Source organism: Gekko japonicus, unplaced genomic scaffold (assembly GCF_001447785.1).
Source record: "Gekko japonicus isolate JY-2015 unplaced genomic scaffold, Gekko_japonicus_V1.1 scaffold70, whole genome shotgun sequence".
Classification (NCBI taxonomy): domain Eukaryota; kingdom Metazoa; phylum Chordata; class Lepidosauria; order Squamata; family Gekkonidae; genus Gekko; species Gekko japonicus.
The window spans coordinates 1,485,275-1,497,568 of NW_015167529.1; the positions used below are offsets into that span (position 1 = coordinate 1,485,275).

A 12,294-nucleotide genomic window follows, 5' to 3' on the forward strand; every position below is an offset into this window, starting at 1 on the left:
GCTATGCATTTACTCAAAACTGTTGTCCCTAGAACGAATTCCATTTGCAGAATATGCCATTATAAATTAGTAAGTGCACTTTCTTCATTTATCTCAGGAAGTGGCATTTAGTAGTAATTCATAATTTATGAAATGCAGTTTACCAAAAAGCAAAAAAACCCAAACCCCTCCAGGAAGCTAAAATAAATTAACCATTACTGTTAAGAGTACACTGCGTTAAAATCATAATATAGTATAAGAAAGAAATCTTGTTTTAGAGAGCTGCATACTCTTTCTGTTAATTTTATGGAGGAAGGCAAAGGTTCTCCTGAAATTGTTTCCCAGAAAATGGCTATTTAAGTATGGGCTAGTGCAATACGTACTCTGTTAGCTTATTAAAACTCACAGAATGTGGCTTAACATATATATCTAACGATAATATAAGAAAGAAATCTTGTTTTAGAGAGCTGCATACTCTTTCTGTTAATTTTATGGAGGAAGGCAAAGGTTCTTCTGAAATTGTTTCCCAGAAAATGGCTATTTAAGTATGGGCTAGTGCAATACGTACTCTGTTAGCTTATTAAAACTCACAGAATGTGGCTTAACATATATATCTAACGATAATAGGGATGCAAACAATTTACAACATTCCCTTAAAAACACGCATACCCTCTGATAATGGGGGCAATGTCACAGCATGAGCAATCTGTTGCTGGGTAAAAGCTGAAACTGAGTGGCCACCAGAGGGCAGTTAAGGGGAAATCAAAATAACCTTCTGACTTTGGCTTGTGTCCAAGTCACACTGCACACAATGGAATGAGCAACAATACTAAGGTCAGAGAAGAACAGACATTTAAGCAAGTGGCACAGCAAATGTCTCTCACGTGGGTACATGTACCCAATAGCCAGCGTAGTGTAGTGCACAGAGAGTTGGACTAGGCTCTGGGGAACCCAGGTGCAAATTCTCACTCTGTGATAGAAGTCTGCTGGGTGACCTCAGGCCAGTCTCTTACACTCAGCCTAACCTAGCTCATAGGGTTGAAAACGGAGGAGAGGATAACAACGTAAGCAGTTCTGGGTTCCCATTAGAGAGAGAAGGTGGAATATAAATGAAGTAAATAAATAAATATACTGAATCAGATGTAAGGTAAAGGTAAAGGTTCCCTTGCTCGAAAGCCAGTCGAATCCGACTCTAGGGTTGCGTTGCTCATCTCCGTTTCAAAGCCGAAGAGCCAGCGTTGTCCGAAGACGTTTCCGTGGTCATGTATAGCCAGCGTAGTGTAGTGCACAGAGAGCTGGACTAGGCTCTGGGGAACCCAGGTGCACTCTGTGATCGAAGTCTGCTGGGTGACCTCAGGCCAGTCTCTTACACTCAGCCTAACCTAGCTCATAGGGTTGAAAACGGAGGAGAGGATAACAACGTAAGCAGTTCTGGGTTCCCATTAGAGAGAGAAGGTGGAATATAAATGAAGTAAATAAATAAATATACTGAATCAGATGTATGATTCTATATTTACCACATTAAAATAAGAACATGTGACTTGCCAAAGGTCACCCTGCAAACTTCCATGGAAGTGTGGAGATTTGAACCAGAGTTTCCCACAGACCAATCCAGCTCTCTAACCCACCAGTGTGGTGCAGTGATTAGTGTTGGACTAGAGACCGGGAAGGCCTGGGTTCAGACTACTAATCAGTCAAACCTTGTTGGGTGAGTCAGTATCTCTCAGCTTAACCTATCTCACAAGATTGTTAGGAAGACTAAAGACGGTTGTGGATGGGAAGAGAGATGATAACCATGAGATCATGGGGAAGAGGCAGGACAATGGTGTGATTAAAAAAAAATGAATATATGCCTTTCCCACAATAATTTACTATTCAGATCAGAAAAAAAATATGTAGCGGGCTGTCAGAGTGAAATTTTAAAACACCCGAAGCATGAGGAAAGTCTACACTCCTTAGTTAGGAAAAGCAAAGTGCTTGTTTCTTACAGTAACCTTCTCTCCACTATATACCTTGCCTAAGAAACATTACTGGTTAAACACACGCATGGTTGTGAATCAGGAAACTATGAACACGTGCACCCAGCACCCTCTTTATAACTCTGACTTCTCAGAGGCAGATGTTTTAAACAAACCTGTTGAGCTGAGGATGACTATTACACAGCAGACAACTAAGCACAATGACCTCTAATCAGATCACTGCTAGCCAAGAGCCTTATAATGAGTGGAGAATATTTTTAAAAAGCCACACCACAAGCACACTGTTCATAGCGCCATCATGCACCTATGACCCATGACAAAACTTACCCCTCTTTTGAGGCTCCTGAAAGAAGAAATTCTGGGCTTCCCTGTTTTTATTTCACTCATGCAATAATGCACTTGTTCAATGGAGAATATGGGATACTGGGAACCATTAGAAGTACTGGACGTGTATAAACTAGTAGGGGTAAGGGGTGGGGACTGTGGCTGATACAGAAATAAAGAAAGGAACAAATAAGGCAAACATTCAAAGTGATCTGAAAATTCTGTCTTTTCCTTTCAACACAGAAACAGATAATTAAACTTACATTTCAATGTAATCTTTACCAGAGAAAGTCTCTGGTTATAATGCAAAGAATTAGAAATACTCTGTTAAAGTCATAACAAATATTCACAGTTGAATAATGATCAACATAAAAGAGAATACAGCAGGCTTTGGTGTTCGTTCTGTATAGCTATGATTTATATATCTGTTTTTTAAAAAAAACAACCAAAAAGGAAACCAAGAAAATTTTAAAAACTGCTTTAATGCTAGAAATCCTTCCCCATTCTCCCTCCCCCCAGTACTAGATTGCCAGGAAAACTAAAGGAATGTTATACATAGGTTGTTTGTTCGTGTATCTAAAGCATTCCGGCATTCTGCTGGAAATTTATACAAGAATTTATAATGATTTTAAAAATATGCTAGCCACTAGCAGTAGAAATCCGCAACTTATCCTTCATACCATGGTGCTTTCAAACTTCCCAAGACATTTAGCACTGGCTTTCTTTTAAATATTCGGATCGCTTTATACAGCTTCAACAGAATTAATAACTATGCATTATAGAAAGAGCATCTCTCTAATGGAAGCAGAATTCTACCAACGTGTAAAAGGACTGAATGAACCTCACCCACAATACAGTGCCAACCTCATAAAACCAAGAGTGCAACTCACAAAGCAACATTGCTTCCACTGATCTGACCTGTGCCCTCCAGGTCTAAGCCCTGGTAGCCAAGACCCAGAAAACCCAGGCATTCTTGGATCATAGGCTAGCACATGGCACAAACCTACAAGAGCTAGGGAGTACTCTTTTGCCCAGGTATACCTGAGGTTCGTTGGGGCTTGGCTGCTGCACTGCCAAGAGTAGTGGAGGCTGTGGATCATAAACCATTTCTGTTACTAAACTGACACTTCTGCCAGTATGAGCAATATACAGTGAGCATTCTAGAAATACAAGTTGGGGACCCTCAGTATTCATGGGGAGGGGATTCCCTTCTTTTTACCATTGCTGCTGCCAAGCTGGTGCAGCTCCTAGCTACCATCTCCCCACCATCACTGCCACCACTACCCAGCTCCATCATTTAAACCCCCCTCCCAATGTATTTTTTTAGGAAATCAGATTTTTCTGCAAACAAAGGGGATCCCCCAAAGTCTGCAGAAAGATCTTTTTTGGGTAAGTGTGGCTCCAATCCACAGATTTACATATCCGCAGATGGGGCCACACTTGAGAAATAGATATATAGATGTAGGATGAAACATTGTTTTGATTCAAACAGATGTCATTTGATCCTTTAGCCACATAATACGAATGCAGCGTACAAATGTGTGCATAATCTTTTTTTTACCTTTGGTTTCTTTCCAAAAAGCCACAGTTTGCCCTTTGCTTTGCCCACAGTGGTTTTTGCATCAATTTTCATCCCTTCCTGCTTTGGTGTACTGATTGTCCCATCAGAAACAGTCCTGTAAATGTGCTGACTGTAATCTTCAAAGGGAAAGTCTCCAGGAGGTTCAAAACCAGACTTGAAGGAGTCTATTACGATTTGAGAGTCCTTGATGGGAGAGATACAAAGTTTATAAAATGATTACACTGAACGGTAATGGCGTAATTGAAGAGATATTTAACAATACAACAGATATAACATGGATAGCTAAAAAGAGACTTCCAGAAATCATTACTATTCCAGACAGACTTAATTCCGTTTACAGAAACAGTTTTCTGGGTCTTTGTTTTGCACCAGCATCTAAAGCAATTTAGATATGACGTGGTTGCAGAAAGAGCAGAAACCACAAATACTCCATGGGTCCTGTTCTTCAACATCCCTATCTCCATCCAACAAATGTGCAAACTCCCAAACTGTATACAACTTCTCATGTATCAGACTCTGAAAATGCAAACGTTCTGTTTTGGAGGAGACAGACATGGAGATGAACAGAAAGCACAAGGCATTAGTGCTAAGTGTTCCCTGTACAATACCATCACATCTACTGTATTTAGATGTTAAAAGTTCAAAACAAGGAATCTGGAATTCTAACAGTGCCACACAGTTACACTGTTCAGTGTTCACTGACTGACAGGTGTAAAAACAGGTTGCTTACCTGTAACTGACGATCTTCGAGTGGTCATCTGTGCGTTCACACCTCTGGGATATAGTGCGCCTGCGCCGATCCCGATCAGTACTGTGAGGACTGCTATCACCTGGTAGGCCACTATGTCATGGAAGGATCTGAGAGCATACTGAATGGCTAACAGTTCCAACAAGTTGATGTGGTGGCGGGCCACATGAGGCTCCCATCGAGTGCCCACGCATATTCCCTTAAGATGCGCTCCCCAACCCCAAAGGGACGCATCTGTGGTGTCATCACGGGGGTAGGCGGATGAAACGGGGCTCCCGCTAGAAGGTTCTGCGGGCCCTCCCACCATCACAATGAGTCCAGCACTGGAGTTGGGAAAATGAACCTCTGGGATTGCGGCTGTAGGTGCGGATGAAACCTGCGAACGAACCACAGTTGAAGTGGCCTCATCGGAAACCTGGCAAAAAGAAGTACTGCTGTAGTGGCAGCCATTAGCCCCAGCAAGCGCTGGAGTTGCCTCGCAGAGGCATCTCCTTGTCGACGCAGGAGACTGGTGAGAGCAATGATGTTTTCCACCCTCTTGGGGGGAAGAAACACCCTGCAGGCCTCCGAGTCCAGGATCGTTCCAATAAACTGGACCTTCCTTGCAGGAATGAGCATCAATTTTTTGAGATTCACTCTCAGTCCCAATGATCCGAGGGTGTCCAGAGTCAAGCCTATGTGGTTGAGTAACACAGTTTCGGTATCTGCCACCAATAACCAGTCGTTGATGTACAGAAAAATCTGGACAACTTGTAAGCGAAGGTGGGCAGCGATGACCACCATCATCTTTGTAAAGACTCTGGGTGCCATGGACAAGCCAAAAGGGAGGGCCTTGTACTGAAAATGGCCGTCCCCTACTGCAAATCGTAGGAACATCCTGTGGGCCGGATAGATAGATACATGGAAATATGCATCCTGTAAGTCAAGAGTTACCATCCAGACTCTCCGCTCTAGGAGAGGAAGGATGGTCTGTAAAGTTGTCATTTGGATTTTTTTGTAAATGGTTTAGATATCTGAGATCCATGATAGGACGGAGGCCTCCATCCTTCTTGGGGACCATAAAATAATGGGAGTAGAAACCTTGGTGACGATGAGACTCGGGAACCGGTTTTATGGCCTCCTTTTGAAGAAGGTTCTGGATCTCTTCGAGGAGTGTGGTCGATAGTGGAGTATGAAGTTGGAGACTTCGGGTACTTGGAGAAATTCTATCAGGTATCCCTCCCTGATGACAGAAAGAACCCACTGATCTGATGTTATTCGTTGCCAGGCAGGCAGGTAAGGAGACAGGCAGGTGGGAGGTGAGTGTGGAGGGGAGAAGTCAAAGACTCTGTTTGGGAGTCCTTGTGGTCTTTGGCCTGGATTGTGTGGCTGATGGAAATTTGGATTTGTTTCCGTAGGGATGCAAGGAACCACTCAGGGATCTCTGCCACTGTGGCTCAGGGGAGGATTTCAACGAGGATCTGAGTGACCACGGTTTATTCCAGGACTTCGCTCTGCCTTGCTTAGGAGCTGTAGTGATTCCCAAATTACGAGATGTCTTGATGCTCTTGTCAAGGCCCTGCAAGACAGTGTCCGTAGTAGAGCTAAATAGGCCGTCACCTTCAAAGGGAAGGTCTTTGACCACTGTTTTGGTGTCTTGCTGCAACGCCGTGGAGCGCAACCAAGCATGGCGCCGTAGGGCGACTGCTGAGGTGAGGGTTTTGGCCGATACATCCAAAGTGTGTTTGGCAGCATTAATGATGTTTTGCTAAGAGCATGCGTTCTTTTTGGATTCGTCTAGCTTGGCAATTAAGGACTTCAGGGAGAGCTGCAATGAATTCATATAATTGCTCCAGAGAGCATATTGATTATCTCCCCATACAGGCGGCATAGTTGGAGGTTTTAATGCCCAACGCTCCTGCAGAGTAGAACTTTGTGCCAAAGGAATCTAATTTTCTCCCTTCTTTGTCAGAGGGGGTAGAATGACTACGTTTGCCCTTTGAGGAAGAGGTGACCACAACAGAGTTTGGTTTAGGGTGAATAAACAAGAATTCAGCACCCGTTTCCTGCACCTTATACATATGATCCACCTGCCTACTGGAGATGGGGATGGAAGCTGGGTGAAACCAAGGGGCTTTAGCCATTTGCAAAAGAACTGAGGTCATGGGTAGGGCGACAACTGTAGAGGTGTCCAACTGGACAATATCAAATACAGAGTCTATAACTGCAGGTGGGGGTTGAACAGTTGACAAGGCTAGTGTGTTTGCCATGCGTTTAACAAAGTCCCCGTAAGACTTGACATCCTCAGAGGGGGAGATCAGGAGGTCGTCCCCTACTTGTAGTGGTGGGGATGGTTCCACTGGAAGAAGTAGGTCCTCATCCCTGGAATGTGAAGAATTGGAAGAGCCTGAGGGATCCAAAAATGACATCTGACAAATCGGTGCCAAGGGTATCGGTGTCAATGGCTCTTTTGACTGCGCTTGTACCAATGGCTGTGGTCTGTGCTTCTTGGCTACCGGATGCGATGGTTGTGGTTGGATGAACTCCGGTGTTGGGGGAGGGTCTCGATATTGAGAAAGTTGAGATGAAGACTGACGATCCCATTCCGTCGGGACTTGAGGGGGAAACCATGGCATGCCTGAATAAGCCCCATACAAACATTGCCACTGTCGTTGGTCCTAGGAGGGCGGAGGGGGGTGGAACGTTCCCACTGGTTGATTCCGATCATCAGGAATGAGCTGGGAAGGATACATGAAGGTGCCCGCTCCTAGATCCAAGCACAGACTCTTGACACTGGAGGATCGGGAGACTTGCGTCAAGTCCATGTCCTGCTCAGAATCTGTGAGCTGGATAGGGCACAGCAAAGCTGAAGGTGCTGCACCTTGCGGCTGGCCACGGCCAGAGGAGTCAAGCGAAGCAGCCCCAACAGGGATCGCTCCCGAGGCTCGGTGTGGTGTCGACAGAGCCTTAGTAGGCGAGCTTTTCTTATGCTTCTTGTGCTTGACAGACCGTTCGTCCTTGCCCTCCTGACATTTCTTAGTGGGAGTATGGGCTTCGGACTGAGATGCCGGGATTGAGCGTTTGAGCACCGATCGATCAGCATTGGAATGGGCCAGTATCAGGGACAGCGCAGCCGTCGACCCCAAAGTGGGCGTCGAAATCGTCGACAGACCGTTCGTCCTTGCCCTCCTGACATTTCTTAGTGGGAGTATGGGCTTCGGACTGAGATGCCGAGATTGAGCGTTTGAGCACCGATCGATCAGCATTGGAATGGGCCAGTATCAGGGACAGCGCAGCCGTCGACCCCAAAGCGGGCGTAGAAATCGAAGCATGCCCTGAAGTGTCTTGCGACGATACCATCGGAGATAGAGCCAGCTCCAACAAGGCGACTCGGAGTCTAGCGGCCCTATTCTTTCTCGTCTGCTTGGAGAATTTGGCACAATGGGCACAGGAGGCAAAGGGAGTGTCCGTCAGGGGGGGCAATTTTGCTACCGCACTTCCAGCACCATTTGAAAAAGCCCCACCGTTTGGCCACAGGCCAAGGGGCAGATAAATTCTGCCTAAGCAGACCACGAATAGTAAAGTCCAAATCCCTAACACACTTAAATTCCCTAACTAGGAACAGTCGTTTGGAAGAGGAGACCTGAAGGCCAGAGAAAAGGTTACTGACCGAGGTGGAGAAGATCCTACCAGTGCGGCAGTCAGAAGAGAACTGGCAGGATTGTCGTGCCCCTTCCCTAGTCATGCACACTGGAGCCCAGCACGTGACTGGGGAGCAGGCACGAACGGAAGGTTTCTTTCACTTACAGTGAAGCTTCCTTTCTTGGTGATTCAGGAGTGGGACAGTCCTCACGCTTGGGATAAGCTCCACCCTCCTTCGCAGGGTCAGCTCTGGGCTTTGATCCAGGCAGGGAGGGGCTTATCCCCTGTAGGTTTACCAGTCGTCTTCGAGCCCCTCGTCCGCCAAACAGGAACTAGAAGGAAGAGCTTTTCCCTCAAACATAGGGAAAACTCAACAAACTGATTAACCTAACTAAGAACCCGCAAACTGTCCTCTTTTCCTGAGTAATGCAGTACGGTTCATCACTAATTCTGTAAACTGGAGAGAACATCTCCAAAAGAAGGGAGGGCAGGACTGTCCCACTCCTGAACCACCGAGAAAGGAAGCTTCACGGTAAGAGAAAGAAATCTTCCGTTCGCCAGTGGCTCAGTACGTGGGACAATCCTCACGCTTGGGACGTAAAAGAGCAGTGTGCCCCAAGAGAGGGAAATCCCTGTTTACAGAGTGTGTTGAAGCACCCTACGGCCAAAGGCCGCTTCTGCTGATGCTAACTTATCCACTCTATAGTGTTTAGTGAAAGTATGAACTGACTCCCAGGTGGCCGCTCTACAAATGGTAGGCCACAAAAGTCACCGCCCCCTTGAGAGAATGAGCAATAATCCCTTCCGGGAGTTCCATCCCTTTAGCCTTATAGGCCAAGATAATGCATCCCTTAATCCATCTACTAAGAGTAGCTGTGGAAACCTGTTCCCCTTTAGCTGATTTCCTGAAGGACACGAAAAGTGTGTCCGACTTTCTCCAAGGTTTTGATCTCTCAGTGCCCTCCTAACGTCCAGACAGTGCCACTCCTTTTCTTTGTCATGTCTGGGGTTAGGGCAGAAAGAAGGTAAAACCAATTCTTCTGATCTATGGAAAATGGAATTAATTTTTGGAACAAATGCCGGATCCGGTCAAAGGACCACTTTGTCCCTATGGAACACACACAACTCTTTACTTACAGAGAGGGCCCTTAGCTCTGATACTCTACGCGCCGATGTGATGCCCACTAGGAAAAGTGTCTTAAAGGTAAGCTCCTTTAATGGGCATGATGCTAAAGGCTCAAAAGGAGGTTGACACAGTGCCCTCAACACCGTGTTCAACTTCCACGTGGGGAACCTGTGGACTTTTGAAGGGTTCAATAATGATGCCCCCTTTAGAAATCTTTTGATGTGTGGATGACTAGTTAGAGACTTTAACTAGTTAGAGCTCCTTTAACTGCCGAAATGGCAGAAACCTGTCTTCTGAGAGTACTGGTGCTAACTGGACCTTCCTTGCAGGAATGAGCATCGACTTTTTGAGATTCACTCTCTGTCCCAATGATCCGTGGGTGTCCAGAGTCAAGCCTATGTGGCTGAGTAACACAGTTTTGGTATCTGCCACCAATAACCAGGCGTCGATGTATGGAAAAATCTGGACAACTTGTAAGCGAAGGTGGGCAACGATGACTACCATTATCTTTGTAAAGACTCTGGGTGCCGTGGACAAGCCAAAAGGGAGGGCCTTGTACTGAAAATGGTTGTCCCTTACTGCAAATCGTAGGAACATCCTGTGGGCCGGATGGATAGATACATGGAAATATGCATCCTGTAAGTCGAGAGTTACCATCCAGACTCTCCGTTCTAGGTGAGGAAGGATGGTCTGCAGTTGTCATTTGGATTTTTTTGTAAATGATGAAATGGTTTAGGTATCTGAGATCCATGATAGGATGGAGGCCTCCATCCTTCTTGGGGACCATAAAATAACGGGAGTAGAAACCTTGGTGACGATGAGACTCGGAAACTGGTTTTATGGCCTCCTTTTGAAGAAAGTTCTGGATCTCTTCGAGGATTGTGGTCGATAGCAGAGTATGAAGTTGGAGACTTCGGGTACTTGGAGAAATTCTATCAGGTATCCCTCCCTGATGACAGAAAGAACCCACTGATCTGATGTTATTCGTTGCCAGGCAGGCAGGTAAGAAGACAGGCAGGTGGGAGGTGAGTGTGGAGGGAAGAAGGCAAAGACTCTGTTTGGGAGCCCTTGTGGCCTTTGCCCTAGATTGTGTGGCTGATGGAAATTTGGATTTGTTTCCGTAGGGACGCAAGGAACCACTCAGGGATCTCTGCCTCTGTGGCTCAGGGGAGGATTTCAACGAGGATCTGCGTGACCACGGTTTATTCCAGGACTTTGCTCTGCCTTGCTTAGGAGCTGGAGTGATTCCCAAATTACGAGACGTATTGATGCTCTTGTCAAGGCCCTGCAAGACAGTGTCCGTAGTAGAGCTAAATAGGCCGTCACCTTCAAAGGGAAGGACTTTGACCACTGTTTTGGTGTCTTGTGTGGAGCGCAACCAGGCATGGCGCCGTAGGGCGACTGCTGAGGTGAGGGTTTTGGTCGATATATCCAAAGTGTGTTTGGCAGCATTAAGCTGATGTTTTGCTAAGAGCATGTGTTCTTTTTTGATTCGCCTAGCTTGGCAATTAAGGTCTTCAGGGAGAGCTGCAATGAATTCATATAATTGCTCCCAGAGAGCATATTGATATCTCCCCATACAGGCGGCATAGTTGGAGGTTTTAATGCCCAACGCTCCTGCAGAGTAGAACTTCCTACCAAAGGAATCTAATTTTCTCCCTTCTTTGTCAGAGGGGGTAGAATGACTACGTTTGCCCTTTGAGGAAGAGGTGACCACAACAGAGTTTGGTTTAGGGTGAATAAACAAGAATTCAGCACCCGTTTCCTGTACCTTATACATATGATCCATCTGTCTACTGGAGATGGGGATGGAAGCTGGGTGGAACCAAGGGGCTTTAGCCATTTGCAAAAGAACTGAGGTCATGGGTAGGGCGACAACTGTAGAGGTGTCCAACTGGACAATATCAAATACAGAGTCTGTAACTGCGGGTGGGGGTTGAACAGTTGACAAGGCTAGTGTGTTTGCCATGCGTTTAACAAAGTCCCCGTAAGACTTGACATCCTCAGAGGGGGAGATCAGGAGGTCGTCCCCTACTTGTTGTGGTGGGGAGGGTTCCACTGGAAGAAGTAGGTTCTCATCCCCGGAACGTGAAAAAATGACATCTGACAAATTGGTGCCAAGGGTATCAGTGTCGATGGCTCTTTTGACTGCACTGGTACCGATAGCTGTGGTCTGTGCCTCTTGGCTACCGGATGCAATGGTTGTGGTTGGATGAACTTTGGTGTTGGGGGAAGGTCTCGATATCGAGAAAGTTGAGATGAAGTAGACTGACGATCCCATTCCGTCGGGACTTGAGGGGGAAACCATGGCATGCCTGAATAAGCCCCATACAAACATTGCCACTGTCGTTGGTCCTAGGAGGGCGGAGGGGGGTGGAACGTTCCCACTGGTTGATTCCGATCATCAGGAATGAGCTGGGAAGGATACATGAAGGTGCCCGCTCCTAGATCCAAGCACAGACTCTTGACACTGGAGGATCGGGAGACTTGCGTCAAGTCCATGTCCTGCTCAGAATCTGTGAGCTGGATAGGGCACAGCAAAGGTGAAGGTAGCTCTGGGTGTGGGTGTTTCGTGAGACCTTGTGATAACAAGTCCACTCTTAGGGGAAGAGGCCACGGGTCCTCCATGGAAAGGCTCTGAAGGTCCTGAAACCACGCTCTCCGTGGCCAAAAGGGGGCTATCAGCACCACCTCCGCTTTCTGTAGGCGGATTTTCTGAATTACTCTTTGCAAGATCTGTATTGGAGGAAAGGCATAAAGAAGGCCAGGAGGCCACTCGCAACTTAGCATGTCGGTCCCTTTTGCCTGAGAGTTTTTTTACTCTGGAGAGGAAGTTTGGAACCTGTCTGTTGGACTCCGTCACAAACAGGTCTATCTCCATTTCTCCAAATCTTTCTCTTAGCTGGTGGAACACCACCTTGTTCAGAGCCCATTC

At 46.4% G+C, this 12,294-nt stretch overlaps 1 protein-coding gene across 3 annotated transcripts in view; it reads right to left on the reverse strand.

Moving 5' to 3' along the window:
* FNBP1L (formin binding protein 1-like) overlaps window positions 1-12,294 on the reverse strand; it is a 98,687-nt gene that overhangs the window by 16,030 nt on the left and 70,363 nt on the right. For 2 of the 3 annotated variants that reach the window (XM_015413361.1, XM_015413360.1), the window contains exons 9-10: window positions 3,844-4,047; window positions 2,286-2,444 (exon numbers count right to left, since the gene is read on the reverse strand). In XM_015413361.1, coding sequence (XP_015268847.1) covers window positions 2,286-2,444; window positions 3,844-4,047 — 363 coding nt within the window. The remainder of the gene's footprint in view (window positions 1-2,285; window positions 2,445-3,843; window positions 4,048-12,294) is intronic. The other variant, XM_015413362.1, reaches the window with a different exon arrangement.